Here is a 20,823-nt window from a genome sequence, read left to right on the forward strand (position 1 = left end):
TAGCACAGGTTGATTGGAAAATGTGATTGCAGGGTAAAGCAGTGACAGAGCAATGAAGGGCATTCAGGTACAAACTAGGCCTATTCCATTGAAGGGAAAAGGTAGAACATCCAAAGTTAATGCGCCCTGAATGACGAAGCAAATTAAAATTAAAATAAAACAGAGAAAGGAGGCTTATGACAAATGTCAGCAGCAAGATTCAGTTAATAACCAGGAAGATTATGGAAAGTACAAGAGGGAATTGAAAAAGTTAATACGGGATGCAAAGAGAGGTTATGAGAAAAGATTAGCAGGCAACATTAAATTGAACCCTAAAACATTTTATAAACATATAAAGTGTAAGCTGTTAGCTAGGGAAAAAGTTGGGCCTATTAAGGACCCAAAGGGAAATCTTCATGCAGAGGCAGAGGACATGGCTGAAGTATTAAATGAGCAATAAAAACAGAAAATGCTAGAGAAACTCAGCAGGTCAGGCAGCATCTGTGAAGAGAGAAACAGAGTTAACGTTTCAGGTCGATGACCTTTCGCCAGAACTGGAAAAAAGCAGGAAATGGAACAGATTTTTAAGCAAGTGAAGAGGCTGGGAAAGGGGGGAGGTGATAAAGAACAAAAAGGAAGGTCTGTGATAGGATGGAAGGCGGGAGAGATTAAGAGACATTAAGAGATATTCAAGGCGAGAGGAGATGGTAATGGGACAGGTTAAGAAACAAAGGATGGCTCTAGATGAAGTGTAAATTGTGCTGGCAGAATGAAGGACAGCTGCCATGTGGAGGAGAAGAAAAAAAGACAGACAAAAAGTGTGGAATATATATATAATAGGGGCCGAGGTTATGATCTGAAATTGTTGAACTCTATGTTGAGTCCGGAAGGCTGTAAAGTGCCTAATCGAAAGATGAGGTGCTGTTCCTCGAGCTTACGCTGAGCTTCCGTGGAACAATGCATGAGGCCGAGGACGGTGAAGTCTGAGTGGGAGTGGAGCGGTGAACTAAAATGATAGGCGGCCGGAAGCTCAGGGTCACCCTTACGGACTGAACGAAGGTGTTCCGCAAAGCGGTCACCCAATCTGCGTTTGGTCTCTCCAATGTAGAGGAGACCACATCGTGAGCAGCAAATACAGTATACTAAATTGCGAGAAGTACAAGTAAATCGCTGTTTCATCTGGAAGGGGTGTTTGGGGCCCTGGACAATGGGAAGGGGGGAGGTATAAGGGCATGTGTTGTATCTCCTGCGCTTGCACGGGAAGGTGCCGGGCGAAGGGGAAGGAGTGTTAGGGGTGATAGCGGAGTGGACAATGGTGTCGCGGAGGGAGCGGGCCCTATGGAATGCTGAAAATGGAGGTGAGGGGAAGATGCATTTGGTGGTGGGATCACGCTGGAGGTGGTGGAAATGGCAGAGGGTGATCCGTTGAATGTGGAGGCTGGTGGGGTGAAAGGTGAGGACAAGGGGAACTCTGTCGTGGTTCCGAGAGGGAGGGGCAGGGGTGAGGGCAGAAGTGCGGGAGATAGAACAGACACGGTCAAGGGCCGTGTCAACCACTGTAGAGGGGAATCCTCGGTTGAGGAAAAAGGAAGACATGTCAGAAGCACTGGTATGGAAGGTGGCATCGTCAGAGCAGATGCGGCGGAGACGGAGAAACTGGGAGAATGGAATAGAGTCCTTACAGGAGGCGGAGTGGGAGGAAGTGTAGTCCAGGTAGCTGTGGGAGTCAGTGGGCTTATAGTGAATGTTTGTCAATAGCCTATCCCCAGAGATGGAGACGGAGAAGTCAAGGAAGGGAAGAGTCGGAGATAGACCATGTGAAGGGGAGGGAAGGTTGGAAATTGGAAGCAAAGTGAATGAAATTATCTAGTTCAGGGCGAGAGCAGGAAACGGCACTGATACAGTCATCAATGTACCGGAAAAAGAGGTGAGGGAGGGGACCTGAGTAGGACTGGAACAAAGAATGTTCCACATATCCCACGAAAAGGCAGGCATAGTTAGGACCCATGCGGGTTCCCATAGCAACACCTTTGATTTGGAGGCAGTGAGTGGAGTCAAAGGGGAAGTTGTTAAATGTGAGAACAAGTTCAGCCAGGCGGAGGAGGGTGGTGGTGGATGGGGACTGGTTGGGCCTCTGTTCAAGGAAGAAGCGGAGTGCCCTCAGGCCGTCCTGGTGGGGGATGGAGGTGTAGAGGGATTGTACGTCCAGTGAAAAGGAGGCGGATTGGGCCAGGAAACTGTTAAAGTGGTGGAGGGCGTCGGAAGAGTCGCGGATGTAGGTGGGAAGAGACTGGACAAGGGGAGAAAAAATAGAGTCGAGATAGGAAGAGATAAGTTCCGTGGGGCAAGAACAGGCTGAAACGATGGGTCTACCAGGGCAGTCCTGTTTGTGGATCTTGGGAAGGAGGTAGAAGCGGGCTGTGCGGGGTTGGGGAACCATGAAGTTGGCGGCCGTGGGGGGAAGATCTCCAGAGGAGATGAGGTCAGTGACAGTCTTGGAAACGGTGGCTTGATGTTCGGTGGTGGGGTCATGGTCCAGGCGGAGGTAGGAGGAGGTGTCGGAGAGTTGGCGTTCAGCTTCCGCTAGGTAGAGGTCGGTTCACCAATCAACAACAGCACCACCCTTGTCAGCGGGTTTAATGACAATGTTGGGGTTGGATCTGAGAGAATGGAGTGCTGCAGGTTCAGAGGGAGGTAGGTTGGAGTGAGTGAGGGGAGCAGAGAAATGGTGACAGCCGATGTCACGCATCTGCTGTATTTTCTTTTTGTATTAAATGAGCACTTTGCATCTGTCTTCACAAAGGAAGCAGATGATGTGAAGTTTACACTAAAGAGGAGAGGGAAGTTATGGACTGGATGGTAATAGATAGAGAAGACGTACTAAATAGATTAGCATTACTGAAAGTTGCTAAGTCAGCTAGTCCAGATGGAATGCATCCTACAGGAGGCTTATTAAGAAGATGGAAGCCCATGGAAGTAAGGGGAGAGTGGCGGTATGGATACAAAATTGGCTCAGTGACAGGAAGCAAAGTGTGGTGGTGGATGGATGCTTTTCAGACTGGGAGGTGGTTTACAGTGATGTTCTCCAAGGATCAGTTTTGGGTCCATTACGGTTTCCAAATTTTATAAACGACCTAGACTCAGATGTAGGGAGCAGCATTATAAAGTTTGCAGATGATACGACACTTGGCAAAGTAGTAGATAGTGATGAGGATAGTTTTAAGTTTCAGGATGGCATAGACAGAAATGGGAAGGAAGAGTTCAATGTGGACAAGTGTGAAGTGATGCACTTTAGGAGGACTAATATGGAAAGACAGTACACAATAAATGGCACAATTTTGAAAAGTGTGGATGAGCAGAGAGACCTTGGTGTCTATATACACAAATTATTAAAGGTGGCAGTGAAAGTTGATAAGTTGGTTATAAAAGCATCTGGGTTACTTGAGTTTATATATAGAGGAATAGAATATAAAAGCAGAGATCGTGCTAGAACTTTATAAATCACTGGTTAGGTCTCAGCTGGAGGATTGTGGACAATTTTGGGCCCCACACTTCAGGAAAGAGGTCTTAGAAAGGGTACAGATAAGGTTTACCAGGATGTTACTAGGGATGAAGGACTTCAGTTATGAGGAGAGGTTAGAAAAATTAGGACTGTTCTCCTTGGAACAGAGAAGGTTAAGAGGTGTACAAGATGATGAGAGGTTTTGATAGAGTAGATACAAAAAAAATCATTCCCTCTGGCAAGTGGGACAATAACTGGAGGTCATAGATTTAAAATCATTGGCAAAAGGTCTAGCGGGGAGATGAGGAGAATTTTGTTCATTCAGAGAGTTTTGTCGGGATCTGGAACGCTCTATCTGAGAAGGTGGTGGAAGCTGATTCCTGAAATAATTTTAAAAGGGAGTTGGACAGGTACTTGAGGATGAGGGTTACGGACAAAACGCGGGGGTGTGGGACTAAGCACGACTGCTCTTTCAAAGAGCCAGCACAGGCACGATGGGCCAAATGGCCTCCTTCTGTGCTGTAAGTTTCTATGATTCGATAAGTGTGAGGTGGTACATTTTGGTAGGAAGAATAAGGCCACATATTGCTTGGGAAATAAGTCTAAATGGGGCAGAGGAGCAAAGGAATTGTGTACAGATACACAAATCATTAAAAGTAGCAACACAGGTTAATAAGGCCATTAAAAAGGCAAACAAAGCACTGGGGTTCATTTCTTGAGGGATAGAATTGAAAAACAGCGAAGTTATGTTAAACTTGTATAGAACCTTGGTTAGACCACACCTTGGGAGTACAGTGCACAGTTCTGGCCTCTATATTTTTAAAAGGATATAGAGGCACTGGAGAAGGTGCAAAAACATTTACAAGGATGATACCAGAACTGAGAGGTTATACCTGTCAGGAAAAATAGAACAGGTTGAGGTTCTTTTCTCTCAAAAATAGAAGGCTAAGGAGTGACCTGATCGAGGTCTTTAAGATAATGAAAGGGTTTGATAGGGTAGACGTAGAGAAGATGTTTCCACTTGTGGAGGAGGCCAGAACTAGGGACTGTAAATATGAGATACTCACTAATAAATCCAATAGGGAATTTAGGAGAAATGTTTTTACCCAGAGAGTGGTTAGAATGTGGAACTCGCTACCACAAGGAGTAGTTGAGGCAAATAGCATCGATGCATTTAAGGGGAATCTAGATAAACACATCAGGGAGAAAGGAATAGAAGGATATGTTGATAGGGTTAGATGAAGTAGGGTGGGAGGAGGCTCATGTAAATCTATGTAATTCTATGTACTGTACAAGGTACCTTTAAGAACAGAGTGTCAGAGGTTAGAAGATAACTTGTGGCTACACAAGACCATTACAGACATAGCTAAGAGTGTCACTTAACAGTGAGTAATCCAAAATCGATAAAGAGGAGAGGGAAGCCAGCTCAGATATTGTCATTCACTTAAAAGGTGGGTTCAGTCGCAACTGAAGGGGTTCATAAATTCAACACTCCAGAAGTTAACGCCTGCGTCCCAAGGATGGAAGAGATTGACCCAACCATGCTGCTAGTGAAGATGAGGCCATGTTAGCTCTGAATGTTGTTAATCACACACACAGACTTGAGCTATTTGATAGATTGGCTATTCAAAGCTGTTAACCTGTCTGTTATCTAAGGAATTAATCTTAAAGTAATCTCACCACTTTATAATTTCAGACGCTGGTCACTGCTCTAGTTAATACACAGCGGCCTAGAAATTGAGTTTTGGCGCAGCCAGGGCTTTAGCGCCGGAAGTTAGTGCCGGAGCTAAGTCGCGCTGGTCGGGCCCAAAATTCAATAGTTCTGCGCCCAAACGGCTGCCGGCGCTGCTGAGAGCTATTTGCGCCTGAAAACTGGCGCTACGCGCTGAATATCGGCGCTATTCCGGCGCTGCGGCGCCCGCTGCGGTGCGGCAGGTTCGGGAAGTGCAGGCCTCCTCCTTCCCTTAAGGAGGAGCTGCCTGCACCCGGCCGCGGCCCGCGAAAATCTTTTTAAAAATGAGCCCGGCACCTCGGACAAGTGCCGGGCTTGCTTCTGTTCCGGGGGGTGGGGGGGGGGGGGGGGGGAAGTCCGGGGAGGGAGCTGCGGCCAGGCGGCCGGCGGGAAAGCGGCCGGCCGCCGCGGGGCCTTTAATGCGCCGGCGCAAAGTCATGTAAGACTCTGTTGGCAGAGTCTTAGTTGCGGCTGCCACGGGTGAGGCGGCCGCAACTGAATTTCGGCGCTGGGGCCCGTCGGCATGGCAACCGGGACGCTGCGCACACCGATGGCGTCATCGGTGCCGGCGCAGCGCTACCGGTCTACCGCGGCGGAAGGGCCCCAGGCAATTTCGGCGCCGGCGCCAATTGCAGCGCTAGGCCCTCTAGCGCCGCAAAATCGGCGCTAAGGGCACTGAATTTCTAGGCCAGCATGTGTTAGCTCTGGTTTACAGCGATATACTGAATTGCCTGTGTAACCATTACTTGTATTTTGTTAATTAACTCTATCCATTAATGATTTGCTGCTCAACTGCTAGATAACTGATTATATTTGTGCATGTCTATTAAGTGTTCATGTGCCCAACTTTAACTTTAGGTTGTGATTTGTAACCAATAAATAGTATTTAGTGAAAGAAGGAGTCAATTCACTCATTCAGCAACGAGGACCAGCTAATTGAGGGTTAGTAAATTAAAATCATTTCGATCCAAACTGGTTAGTACAAGATGGTTAAGGAGCCGAGTCAGTCATCATTTATCCCTAGACTTAAAACCTCAGCCGGTTCCGTAGTAAGGAGTTAAAGGAGGTAATTAAGGATTCGTCTGGTTCCTTGGCATATATGTCAGGATACTGAAACCCAACTTTCTTTTAATAGGACCATTGGGCCTCCCTTGGCATTCTCCAAAGGGCCCATTGAAAAACTCACCACACGCATCCTTATGAGCAACAACCTCAAAAGCCCTATCCTCCTCTCTCACAGGCCTTCCTTCACACACTGGGGTAATCTCAGCAACCCCCACTTTCTCATCGAGCTCACTCCACTCCCTACTGCCTCCTCGGATACCGACAGCGGATCAACAATCACTACCCTCTGCATTTCTTCCCAGAATGTCTGTTCACTCACGAGCAAGGCCCTTGCCAGTCACGACCTTATTGCGGATGATTGCATTGACTGCATGGCTTTCACGGAAACATGGTTCACAGGTCTTGCCCCTTACTGAAGCTTTCCTGCCTGGCTATACTTTCCACTACCTGCCCTACCCAAACCGCCGTGGTGTCGGTATGGCTGTTATCACCAAATCAGATCTTGGTCTCTTCCCCCTACCTCAATTTGCTCCACTACTCTCCTGTCCTCCATAAACCCCTCCCTCATATAAACTCTGCTACGCATATTCATGGCCACCCCCTCAATCTCATCTTCTCACATGGTCTAAGTTACCTATAACTGCACTTTCAAACTACCAGCTGCTTAGCCTTTGGCCTTCTATTTGTCAAAATACTTCAGTAACTGTTGATCTACTCAACTGCTCCGTCACCTCCACCTTTGATGCCCTTGTCCCCAGTAAAACCAATACCCTATCCCAAAATGATTGTTCCCTCTGGTATGCACCCCATCTTCGGTCCATTAAGTATAAAAGACACAGAGGTTGTGGGGTGATTTGATAGAGGTGTACAAGATTATGACGGGTTTGGATAGGCTAGACAGGGAAAGGCTGTTCCCACTAGTTGATGGTACAAGGACTAGGGGGCACAGATTTAAGGTTTTGGGCAAGAGATACAGGGGGGATGTGAGGAAAAACTTTTTTACGCAGCGAGTGGTGAGGACCTGGAACTTGCTACCAACAGAAGTGGAGACACTCAATGTTTTCAAGGGGAGACTGGATAGGCACTTGGGGGAAATAAACGTGCAGGGCTACGGGGATAGAGCGGGGGAATGGGACTGACTGGATTGCTCTACAGAGAGCTGGCATGGACTCGATGGGCTGAATGGCCTCCATCTGTGCCGTTATGACTCTATGACTATGACCTCTCTCAATTCCTCCACTGCCTCTATGCAGTCAGTCTTCTTATCTGACAACCAGTCTTGGACGTGCCGTAATTTACTACAGTTCAAAATAGTGGCGATGAAAGCCAGTGTCTTTGGACCCCACCACAAACTCCATACCCTTGCCGATCTGCTGCTGAAACTCTCATCCATGCCTTGGTCACCTCCAGACTCTACCTGGCCGGCATCCCATCCTCCACGCTCTGTAAACTTCAGTTCATCCAAAACTCCACTGTTCGTATCCTCTCCCACACCAAGCCCCGCTCACTCATCATTACTGTTCTTGCTGAGCTATATTGGCACCCAGTCCCCATTGCTTCTAACATATCACCTTCATGTTTAAATCCCTTTAAGGGCTCACCCCTCCCCAATTTAAAATTCGCTTTCAAGGTTAATCATGAGATTTTCCCTACAAAAACACAAATTGCTTTCAATGTTTTGGTTGCAATTACATTTGTATTTTTAGATTAAACAAGAAATGCAAAATTGTTCAATGACAGCTCACTGTGATGAGTGACTCTGTGGCCGGGTCATTGCCGATGACTTGTAAGGCAGATGCAAAGTAGGGATTTTGTCCAAAAAAACATTTTTCTAAAATTGAAAACAACAAAAAAACTTTACAAGTGGGTGGATGGGTCAAGAGGGACTTTGAATTCTCATAACATTTTAGGCAGTCACAAAACTGTTCTTTAAACTGTGCTGTCATCCACTTTTTAATTGCAACATCAATCTTGAAGGATTCAATCTTTCGGCCCAGTTTCTCATGATAGATACATACTCCATGTAACTGTAGATTATGTATTGCACTGTTAAATTAAATTTCTCCCCAAAAAATTGAGAGAAAATGTTGAAAGTCAGCCTTATTTCTCAATGTAACATTTTCAGCACGTCTGTGAAATGTTAACTCAGCCGTAATAATAATTAATAAAAAAAAAGTTGCTTACAAGAATGGCAACAATACAGGTCACACAAAAGAAGGCATTAGTTACATGCATCATACATATCGATATCATATAGGAACTATCCGGCATTATATAAAAGATGAAAAAGAGCCAGGATGGTTGGGCTTTTACTATTTCTAAAAATGATCTTATAAGATGCACATGGCAATATAAATTGTACATTGCTGTGATGCTGGATGAATGAATTTCTGTTCCATATTTCCAAGTCTGAACTAGATGTTGTCTCCTGTTCATTGTCACTGGTCGCTCCTGTAAGCGGATCCTGCATCCCTTAATCAGCAGTTTACCTTACCGTCCAACATCTAGTCTTATGAGAATGTGACTTGGGGGCCGCAATTATAAAAACCCTTTGCATTCTGAACTGGATACTGTAATCTCACACGTACCACCACATGCCCATCTCCAATTTCCTGACAGATGGGCTGTTTAACGCTCTGGTGAGATGAGGCGAAATATAAATCAACAGACGTATTTCACAAACCATAAGTGAACAGAGTAACGATTTATAGCGAATTACCGCTTATTTTGTAGCACTCTTCGTGACACAGAAAATAATACAATGCACCACACAAAATCCTATTAGAGGGTTAAATACAACTCTTCTGACCAGTAATTCCTCTGAACTTGATCAGCATTTCCTGAAGGAGAGCACTCTTACCCCCTTGAACCTCCTCCCTTGCCAGGTCTTCCAGAATCATCGTCTTTATGTTAGCTGGCTGGACTCGAACCTAGGGGCTTGACCTCTGACCCTCTCCCAACTTCTGCTGTCTGGGGATTGGTCAGCTTGACTATTCCAACGCACTCCTGGCTGGCCTCCCACAGTCCACCCTATGTAAACTTGAGGTAATCCAAAACTCAGCTGCCCGTGTCCTAACCCGCACCAAGTCCCGTTCGCCCATCACCCCTGCGCTCACTGACCTACATTGGCTCTCGGTTAAGCAGTGCCTCGATTTCAAAATTCTCAACCTTGTTTTCAAATCCCTCCATGGCCTCGCCCCTTCCTATCTCTGTAATCTCCTTCAGCCCCACAACCCCCAGAGATATCTGCGCTCCTCTAATTCTGCCCTCTTGAGCATCCCTGATTAGAATTGCTCAACCTTTGGTGGTCATGCCTTCTGTTGCCTAGGCCTTAACCTCTGGAATTCCCTCCCTAAACCTCCCCGCCTCGCTACCTTTCTTCCTTTAAGATGCTCCTTAAAACCTACCTGCCCTAATTTATCCTTATGTGCATTGGTGTCAAATTTGTTGTCTTAAAATACTCCTGTGCAGCGCCTTGGGACGTTTTACTACGTTAAAGGCGCTATATAAATACAAGTTGTTGTTGTTGTTGTTAGCTTGCTGGACTTGCCCCTAGGGGCTTGACCTCTGACCCTCTTCCAACTTCTGATGTCTGGGGATTGGTCAGCTGAGCTGCCCATCAAATCAGCTACCATGTCCTGCTGTTCTCAGTGAATAAGCTTTCATAATGGAATGGGTATAGACATTCACTGGAGTATCTAAATTAACTTCCATTGTAACAACAGAAAACGCTGGAAAAACTCAGCAGGCCAGGCAACATCCGTGGAGAGAGAAACAGAGTCAATGTTTCGGGTCGAAACCCTCAACTTCCATTGTCTCAGGTTTAGGGAGGCACCACTACATGAGCTGGTTCATCTAGATCTAATCCACATCCCCTGCACTTGGCTGCTATCGGGATTTTAAACCTTTTTAAGCTAAATTTGACTTAATATAATTTTAATATAAGTAACACTGAAGCCCATCTGTGGCCAAATAGTCAAAAATCTCAAATAGTGGTTCTTGTACTATGGTGAGTATATAACCATGGCAGCTAACAGCGTACACAAATGGGAATCACAGAGCTGCCATGCAGCATTAGCCGGAGGTTAATCCAAGCTTCTTTTTATCACCAAACAAGCAAAGTTACTGGGGTCAGAATTGAAAGTTAAGACACTCAGGTTTTGAAGGCACTGTCTCATCTTTCCTTCTTTGGGTGATGGAGATGTGCCCAAATTTCACCATTTCTCGAACAGAAGTTTTTGTTTTTAAATGTTATTTGTGCAACCATGTATCAACCAGAATGTAACAAAATGTGAAAAGAACTGCACAGATTTAGATTTTGGCGCTGAAGTCCTACTGGCACTGCGCTCTTCAATTAACAGATGTTTCTTTTTCATCTGCCTGCCATCTCAATTTTCCACCAATAATACCTAATGTGTGTGACACATCTGAGATACCAGCATCGTTCATGTTAGCTTACTTTCAGAATCCACAAGGAAGGCTGATGATGTCATAAAACCTCTACTGACCTGGGTCAATTGCTTAAGTTATTAATTTACATATTTAACATTTGAATCATACAGTAAGGTAACAGTGCATGTACGTGGATGTCAGTGGAGGACACAATTGGCCTTGGCTATGGTTCCCTCTACTACCGAGTAGCTGCCAATACTTCCAGTCTAGACTCACAGATAAAGAAAGGCCACTTGGGCAGAGTATCAATGCCTATGGAAGCAAACCCCTGCAGGAGTTAGCACTTTACTGAGAGGGAAAGCAAAAATAAAAAAATAATACAAGGAAAATACTTGGGAACAGTGGGATACGGGGAAAAAAAAATCAACTTGTGAAACATAAACTCACAAGCATTCTTCCCAGCATAGGTTGATGAAATACTTTCTCATATCCCACAGCTGTGTGGTTGCCTCCTCCACAATTAATTCCAGCCTTCTGACTGCTACCTCCCTTTAGTCTTTTTTTAGCTCTCTCGGTTATAGACTTCTCTGCAGTTTCTTCCCTAGACAATTTCTCCATGGGTTCATTCCTTTTTGTTGGCTGGACTGGACTGCATTCATCCACTTGAATGAATCACAGCACTTTCCATGTTCCACTTCTGCAAAATAGGAGGAGGGGGGAGAAGTAAAAAAAAGAAAAAAAAACTCGCATTTATGTACAGGAAACTTTCTGGTATCCGGCACTGACGGGACTGAGCTGGTGCCGGTCGATCAACACTGCCGGAGGAAACCAGCGCTAATGTTAAAACATACGGAGCTTCTGAGCTCCGTATCTAGCAACAAACCCTGTTGCTTAGCAACAGCTTCAAAACAGTCGGCGCAGCTTGCAAGTGTCTCTGTAGCTAAGCAACAGCTTCAGCTAGACGTTTGCAGAGCCAGGAATGGAGAAAAAAAGCAACAAAAAGTAAAAAAAGTTATCTGAACTGACTCCTGAATTTCAAAGTGCTTTATAGCAAATGAAGTACTTTTGGAGTGTAGTCACTGTTGTAATGTGGGAAACGCCGCAGCCAATATGCGCACAGCAAACTCCCACAAACAGCAATGTGATAATGACATAGACATAGAAACATAGAAGATAGGAGCAGGAGTAGGCCATTCAGCCCCTCGAGCCTGCTCCGCCATTCAATGCGATCATGGCTGATCATCCAAACTCAGTACCCTGTCCCTGCCTTCTCCCCGTATCCCTTGATCCCTTTACCTTAAGAAATATATCTAACTCCTTCTTGAATATATTTAATGAATTGGCCTCACCTGTCTTCTGTGGTAGAGAATTCCACAGGTTCACCACTCTCTACGTGAAGAAATTCCTCCTCATCTCTGTCCTAAATGGCTTACCCCTTATTCTTAGATTGTGAACCCTGGTTCTGGACCCCCCCCGCCATCGGGAACATCCTTCCTGCATCTAGTCTGTCTAGTCCTGTTAGAATTTTATAAGTTTCAATGAGATCCCCTCTCATTCTTCTAAACTCCAGCGAGTATAAGCCCAATCGACCCAATCTCTCCTCATACGTCATTCCTGCCATCCCAGGTATCAGTCTGGTGAATCTTCGCTGCACTCCCTCCATGGCAAGAACATCCTTCCTCAGATAAGGCGACCAAAACTGCACACAATACTCAAGGTGTGGTCTCACCAAGGCCCTGTACAACTGCAGCAACACATCCTTGTTCCTGTATTCGAACCCTCTCGCTACGAAGGCCAACATACCATTTACCTTCTTAACCGCCTGCTGCACCTGCATGCTTACCTTCAGCGACTGGTGCACAAGGACACCCAGGTCTCGTTGCACTTCCCCTTCTTCCAATCTATTGCCATTCAGATAATAATCTGCCTTCCTGTTTTTGCCACCAAAGTGGATAACCTCGCATTTATCCACATTATACTGCATCTGCCATGCATCTGCCCAATCACCCAACCTGTCCAAATCATACTGGAGTTTCTTGGCATCCTCCTCACAGCACACACGCCCACCCAGCTTTGTGTCATCTGCAAACTTGGAGATATTACATCTAGTTCCCTCGTCTAGATCATTAATATATATTGTGAATAGCTGGGGTCCTAGGACCGATCCCTGCAGTACCCCACTAGTCACTGCCTGCCACTCGGAAAAAGACCCGTTTATTCCAACTCTTGCTTCCTGTCTGCCAACCAGTTCTTTATCCAAGTCAGTACCTTGCCCCCAATCCCATGTGCCTTAACTTTACACGCTAATCTCTTATGCGGGACCTTATCGAAAGTCCAAATACACCACATCCACTGGTTCTCCCTTATCTATTCTACCAGTTACATGGCCAGATAATCTGATTTTGTTATGTTGGTTAAGGGATAAATATTGGCCAGGACACCAGGGATAACTCCTCTGCTCTTCAAAATCAAAGAATACATGAAAGAAAGAAAATTTGGCAAAAAGCAGGGAGAGAAAAGTAAATTAAAGGTGATCCATGAATGAAGAAAGATATTTGAAAGGGAAACAAGAAAAATGGGAAAAGTCATGTTAAGAGAAGGAGGGAAGTGGAGAAACTAGATGGTTCAAAGGGAAGAGATGTGTGTGTATATGTATGTTTATCTGTGTATATATATATATATTATATATTTATACACACACACGTGCACATATACATATACACACTCACACAACTGCAAATTATTTCTCAATAAACCTGCAGTAGTGATAATCTAATTAATAACCAACTGCAAATGTCACCATCTCACATCTTAAGTATAATGTACTGATTGCTACTGTCCAAAATCGCAGTCACTATCAGTACAAAACCTGGCCTACTACAGAATTCATTACTCCTCGCACTGCAGAAATTAAATGAAAAATAATTTGTAGCAGGAGCGAGTTCAAAGCTGTAATCTAATCTTGGAATTCAGATGATGACATATTGCAAGAATGTAAGTTTGTGATGTCACTTAAACCTTTGATTAGTTTACAATTTTGTACTCAATCCCAGGCAGCAATTATTGTACATATATATAAGTACTACACAGTATATAAACCAGTAAGTACTATAAAAGCAGTTACGATACAGTAACTATCACAATGTTTGAATTCTTGAGTCAGGTATAACACACTTGCTCTTACCTTATGCTACCTCAACCTTGCACAGAGCATAGTGAAAACTGGAAGGTAAGTTAATATTATTTTAAAAGCTGTGGGTAGGCTGATGACCTCATGAAAATTCATTTTGGAATGTGCATGCAGGTAGAACCACTGTAAAATACAGAGTTCTTGCCATGTTTTTACTACTTCTAGTAAATTGTGTGTAAAATGTGGCCTAACAAGCTGGATTTCCAGCTCATGTAAGCTTCCTTTTAACGAATGCAACCATGACAGACAATGACACTGCTTCAAGACGTGATCAGATCTGCTGACTCATATTTTCTCATTGTAAAACATTAGCTAATCTCAGTGAATTTGCAATCTGTTTCACCAGTTTTATTTCTCCTAATAATCTATTGGCAATGATATAACCATGGCTAGTGTGTCAAGCTTGTGAGATTTTAAAATCTATGGATCTAAATATTTGTGAGTGACTTTGCTGGTAGAAATAAGTGCTCTGGACTTTGTAGTCACAATTCTATCACCAATGCTTAGATCTGTAGATTTAAGAAAAAACACAAACAAGTCTTTATAGCTGTATAAGCACTCATTTCAAGTGATAAAGTCCCGCTGTTGAACTTTTGACGAAATAGAAATAGGAGGCATTTAGGCTGTTATTATGCTACAACTTCGGTGCAACTTCAACTGGTTGCCAGTGAGCTTTGATGCAAAAACAGTAGTGTAATTTGGGAGTTAGATCCCAACCTAATTCTTGAGCGGACTGAAGCGAAGAGGACTGAGACCACCACAAGTAGATAAACTTACACCAGTACATCTCCCATCTGGTGCAAAGCGTGTTTTAAAAGTATCCAGGCTATCCACTGGATCTATTAAACTTTCTCAACTTAGTATGGAATCTTTTTCAATGGTTTGATGGAAGCAATGCTCCTGCGGTCTTGTTCATAACATTAAAAATGAGCAGCCCTGGAACTGAGCTCCGAGCATCCACACAAGCAAGTGCAGTGCTCCTTGCTCTCTGAGCTCAATGACACGCAGCTGGTGGTATAACTGAGGACTGCCAGCTACACATCTATCAACTACACAGATACCAGCTAACAGCAACCTAAGACAGTGTTGACATACTGAAAGGAGGCTGTTCTAAGATGCCTAATGTCAACTGGGTTTCTAGGGTGTGAAGTGCCTTTTCTTGTAAATTAGTCAGATAATTCTACCTTCAGCTGCTTCATCAATGGCTGTCCCTCTGTCATAATGTCAGCAAGAGGCTGATTCCACAGTATTCAGCTTCATTCGCAATCCCTGATAATGAAGCAGCCCATGCTAACAGGACCTGGACAACATCCAGACTCGGGCTTACAAGCAGCAGGTAACATTTGTCCTATTTAAGAGCCAGGCAATGATCATCTCTAACAAGAGAACGTTTAACCACTTCACCCTGACCTTAAACAGCACCACTGATGGAATACTCACCACTCACCTGGCAGGGCGCAGCTACAACAGCACTTAAGGAAAAAGCAGTCCACTTGATCAGTGTCCCACTACTGAATGCAATCACCACCTCCTCCACCAGTGGTGCGTAGTACATATTGCAGGCACAATCTAGGGGATGTACTGCAGGATCATACCAAGCTTACTTCAACAGCACCTCCCAGCCCCACAATTAATACCACCAAGAAGGACAAGGGCAGCAAATGATTGGAACACCATCACTTCCATGCTCCCCGTCAAGCAATACACGCTATTCTAACTTGGACATTTATTGCTATTTCTTCATCGACACTGGGTCAAAATTCTGGAATTCCTACCTAACGCTATTGGGGGAGCACTATCATTACAACGACTGCAGTGACTGAAGGAGAAAGCTCGCCACTACCTTTTCGGGGCAACGAGAGATGCTCAATAAATGCAGTCTTGCCCGCATCTAGAGAATAAATATTTAAAAAAAATAAAGTTTGGAAATACAGTGAAATGGACCAACATCTCTGAATATTATGTTCATAAGAACGAAAGGATTTTTAAGAACAGGAAAAGTCCCAACAAGCTCTGTGGCTTTTTCACTGATCAACTAATCTACTGGAATTTTTTGAGGATGTAACTGGTAAAATAGATAAGGGAGAACCAGTGGATGTGGTGTATTTGGACTTTCAGAAGGCTTTCGATAAGGTCCCACATAAGAGATTAGCGTGCAAAGTTAAGGCACATGGGATTGGGGGCAAGGTATTGACTTGGATAGAGAACTGGTTGGCAGACAGAAAGCAAAGAGTTGGAATAAACAGGTCTTTTTCCGAGTGGCAGGCAGTGACTAGTGGGGTACCGCAGGGATCGGTCCTTGGACCCCAGCTATTCACAATATATATAAATGATCTAGATGAGGGAACTAGATGTAATGGGGCAGTAATTCCTCCCCAAACGCGTGAGTACGGAAGGGGTACTCACGCGTCTGGCCGGAGGAAATGCCGGTTTTCAGCATGCACAGCGCATGCGCTGAAAACCAGCATTTCCTCTCCTCTAACCCAAGAGGTGAAGAGGCTAGCGCGTGCGCTGTAGGGGGCAGCGCGTGTGTCTTGGATTTCCTCTGTTTTGGGGGATTTCCGCATGTGTAAAGGCCTCCGGTCTTTACGCTTGTAAAAAGCACACGTAAGTATTTATTTTTACAGGTAAGTGGTGTTTTAGTGCAATTTAGAATTTTTTTTCCCACAGGTTTATTATTTTAAAGAATCTACAATAAGGTAAGTTTAGTTTTAGACCCTTTTTATTAAAAATTTATTTTTTTCAAAAAAAAAAAATTGTTTAAATTATTTTTTTAAACTTATTTATACTTAATTTAATGATTGGGATGTTTTTTAAATTTTTATTTAAAGTTTAAATAGTGTTTTGGGCCCCCGTAGTTTTCATGAGTTTGACAGCTCTTACTGTCAAACTCATGAATGAGTTTCCCCTCCCCTGATTGGCTGCACAGTGCTCACCTGATCCCAGCCGGCACATCGCACTAACTACGCCGCTGGATCAGGTTAGCACAACGCGCCGACAGCTGAACCGGGCCTGTGAAAGGGAATGCAAGCAGGCCCGGGCTTCAGATGTTGGCGCGCAGGGTGAGTGCAGCTCGGGGGCTTGCACAGAAGGCGGTAGAGGCCAATTCATTAAATATATTCAAGAAGGAGTTGGATATATTTCTTAAGGCTAAAGGGATCAAGGGGTATGGGGAGAAAGCAGGGACAGGGTACTGAATTTGGATGATCAGCCATGATCGCATTGAATGGCGGAGCAGGCTCGAGGGGCCGAATGGCCTACTCCTGCTCCTATCTTCTATGTTTCTATGTAACATGTTTGAAGAAAGAAAGACTTGCATTTATATAGCGCCTTTCACGACCACCGGACGTCTCAAAGCGCTTTACAGCCAATGAAGTACTTTTGGAGTGTAGTCATTGTTGTAATGTGGGAAACGCGGCAGCCAATTTGCGCACAGCAAGCTCCCACAAACAGCAGTGTGATAATGACCAAATAATCTGTTTTTGTTATGTTGGTTGAGGGATAAATATTGGCCCAGAACACCGGGGATAACTCCCCTGCTCTTCTTCAAAATAGTGCCATGGGATCTTTTACGTCCACCTGTGAGAGGGCAGACGGGGGCCTCAGTTTAACGTCCCATCCAAAAGACGGCACCTCCAACAGTACAGCACTCCCTCAGCACTGCACTAGACTTGTGCAGGACTTTTGGAGATGCTACACACTTACCCAGTATCCAATTTTCTGATAAGTGCTGGTTTCCTGGAGGCCGCCTTCCTTTGTACGGTCCAATACAAATCCCAGCTTTGCGTAACGTTTTGCACACCTTGCCCCCACATAACTGCACCAGTTTCTCCAGCATTAGGGAAGGTGGCTCACTTTTGGGTGAGATGAAGATCAGAGGCTCATTCACAAATAAATCCTGCAGATAGGGTCCTTCTGTTGACTGTTTTTCTAATCTGCAGATCTGTTTATTGAAGAAGAAAAATAAAGAATGTATAAAAATCTCCACTGTGCAACATTTAACATAATTGAAAATAGTTTACAGTTAAACAAATTTCAATTTACAGAATGTGTAATTGAAGAGCCAACTTGCAAAAAGTGACTAAATTATTGTAGAAATCTTCCCTGAAGGAAATGGCTTGTTTTCGTAGTTACAGCTGACCTAAAAATGTTTCTTAGGCTTTGCTACGTCACACAATAAGCCTCAATTCTTTTCTATTGGGGGAGGGAGGAGGCTATGATTGGAAGTTAATTCAGTCTTGGGTCCAGGGCCAACAAATTTAGTTTTTACTTTTGATTCTCATGAAAACTTTGGAAATATCAGGGCAATTATCTCCAATGATGATTACCACCATTACTCTGCCGTTCTTCACTGGGGGTTTTCAATGACAGACTCATGCCCAGAAGGATGCTACATTATTACATAACAGGAAGATGTAGTCTGTCTTCCATAAGGAAGATGTAGTCTGTCTTCCATAAGTGGAACTAAGTATGTGATTGACAGCAGTTTAAGGCCATTAATAACGTGAAAAATTCTGCTAATTAAAAACAACCTAGTACCACCTTAACTACAGTCTTCTTCCTAATCAAATATCAATGTCTAAATCCAGGCCAAAGTTTCTGGTGTAACAGCGTGGCTATCTTGTAGGTTGTCTGTGAATTTCCTCTGAGAGCAGTGTTCAATGATGTGCTCCAGGGTCTGATTAGGAGCTCCACAGTCGCATGATGCGGAGGCTTTAATCTTCCATCTATGGTGAAGGTGGCAGCATCTACCATGACCAGTTCTGAGGTGGTTGATGGTTGTCCACTGTTTGTGAGAAAGGTTTGATCGTTCAGGTTGTACAGTTCTTCCAAGCATTTCGCCACCGGTCATCAAGGCTGAGGGGAGATCGCTGAAGGGCTTCGGCGACGGTCCAAAACGGCCTTCTAGATTTGAGACGGGTTGGTGGTAGGTTGGTCAAGTTGGCCTGGATCAGCTGGTGAAGTGGGTGTATCCTCGAGAAACTGCATACTCGCGGCGTAGTTGTAGTGGTGCGATGTTTGTAAGCACGGGCAGCCAAGGTGCTGGTGTCGATAAAAGCGTTCCGGTGATAATTCTCATAGTAGAATTCAGCTGGACATCAACGGATTTGACATGCGGACTTGATAGCCATGCCGGAGAGCAGTACTTCGCTGTAGAGTACAGCAGGGTGAGTGCTGCCTTATGGAGGGTTTGAGCGTCTGCTCATGTGGATCCGGCGAGTTTCTGGATCAGGCTGACCCTACTCTTTAGTTTCTTCCCAAAGTTCTGGAGATGTTGTCTATATGACAGGGTGCGATCGAGCGTGACTCCTAAATAGGAGTTATTTTTGGCATGGTTTACCTCTGCGCTGCAAAAGGAGACTTTCAGAGCTTGGTTTGCTTGGTGGGTGTTGAGGTGGAATGTCGAGGTGACGGTCGTTTGCAGGTTTGGCCGAAATCACCATCGGCAAAAGTAGGCCTCCATCCTCTGTAAATCACTGGTCAGGGTCTCCTCGGTGGCAAACAGATTCTTGTTTTGTGTGGCAAGGCAATGTCATCCACGTGCACAAACTTGCAGTCATAACATTATATGTATGTTTGTAAAAATGTTAAAGTAAGATAAAGGAAGCATTCCTGGAATAATATGTTCGTTATCTACCAATGTAGGTTTATAAGGTATCAGCCACAGCTCAGTGGTAGCACTCTCGGCACGGAGTCAGAAAATCTCCACTCCAGCGACATAAGCACACAATCCAGGCTGACACTGAGGGAGTGCTGCACCATTGAAGGTGACGTCTTTCGGATGAGATGTTAAACCGAGGCCCTATCTGCCCTCTCGGACAGACGTAAAAGATTCCATGACACTGTTCGAGGACGAGCAAGGGAGCTCTCCTGGCCAATATTTATCCTTCAACCTACATCACTAAAACAGATTATCTGGTCGTGTATCTGATTGCTGTTTTGTGGACTTTGCTGTTTCCCCACATTACCACAGCGACCTATACTTCAAAAGGACTTAATTGGCTGTTAAGCACATTGTGGTGTCCTGATGTAGTGAAGTGTACTGTATGAATCAAGTCCTTTCCTTTCCTTCCTTTTATTATAATGCAAACCTGGTTACTAATTAAATAACTGTTAGGGAAAGATGTTCAGATAATTTTCCTCTGTAAGATGGAATATGGCTATGAAATTCCACCGATGTCTACCGTTGTATTAAATTAAGTCAAGATGTTCGGCCTAAATCAAGCTGACCAGTACCATTTTGGTTTCTGATACTCCCTCTTCTTTTCCCATCATCGTTGACATGTTTGGAGCTTCAGTGGCCGTCTATGTATTTGGGGCTGGTAATAATCTAGCTATAATTAGGAGCCGAGAGATTGGAAAAATGATCACAATAATTGATAATCCTGCTGATGAACTACTGGGACCTGCCCCATAACATTTAAGTGGGATGAAACCTCCTGAATGATTCGCAATATCTGGAGTTAAAATAGCTTCAAACTCTACATCAGGTATGGTTTTAATAGAGGGAGTCTCAGTCATCACTGTTACTGTGCTGGCTCCTTTCCTCACTCTGTATAAAATCTGTATGTTTTTCTCATACAATGCATCATACTGGTGATATTTAGCATGGTTGGATGGTTAGCAGTTTTCAGGGCAACACGTAACAAAATGAATTCTGGAATTGCATGATTGTAGGGCTAGTAAAAACCTAGCTGTTCAGTGTACAGATTACATTTGTGCGATAAAAGTTTTGAAGCAACATTACCAACTATGGATACAAAACAAAGCTAGATTGTAGACTACATTCCCTTAATGTGCCTCCGAACTGCCTGTTGGCAGAATTGGTGGATTTGTTTCACAAATCACTCAGTGTGATAAAAAAGCTGATTGTAACAATATATTTTGTGCTTAGAGATAGGATTCCTTCGGGAACATTTGATAACATACTTGGCAATTGAATCCAGATTTTGGCGGATATTC

The 20,823-nt window shown here is 44.3% G+C and overlaps 1 protein-coding gene across 1 annotated transcript in view; it reads right to left on the reverse strand.

The window, feature by feature from the left end:
• Nucleotides 1-20,823, reverse strand: part of mcph1 (microcephalin 1) — a 378,761-nt gene that overhangs the window by 12,558 nt on the left and 345,380 nt on the right. Inside the window, exon 14 of the mRNA XM_085996458.1 lies at nucleotides 17,566-17,803. Within this exon, the coding sequence (XP_085852584.1) occupies nucleotides 17,566-17,803 (238 nt within the window). The remainder of the gene's footprint in view (nucleotides 1-17,565; nucleotides 17,804-20,823) is intronic.

This window comes from Somniosus microcephalus, chromosome 9 (assembly GCF_052327205.1).
Source record: "Somniosus microcephalus isolate GS21.2 chromosome 9, FLI_Smic_1.0, whole genome shotgun sequence".
NCBI classification, from domain to species: domain Eukaryota; kingdom Metazoa; phylum Chordata; class Chondrichthyes; order Squaliformes; family Somniosidae; genus Somniosus; species Somniosus microcephalus.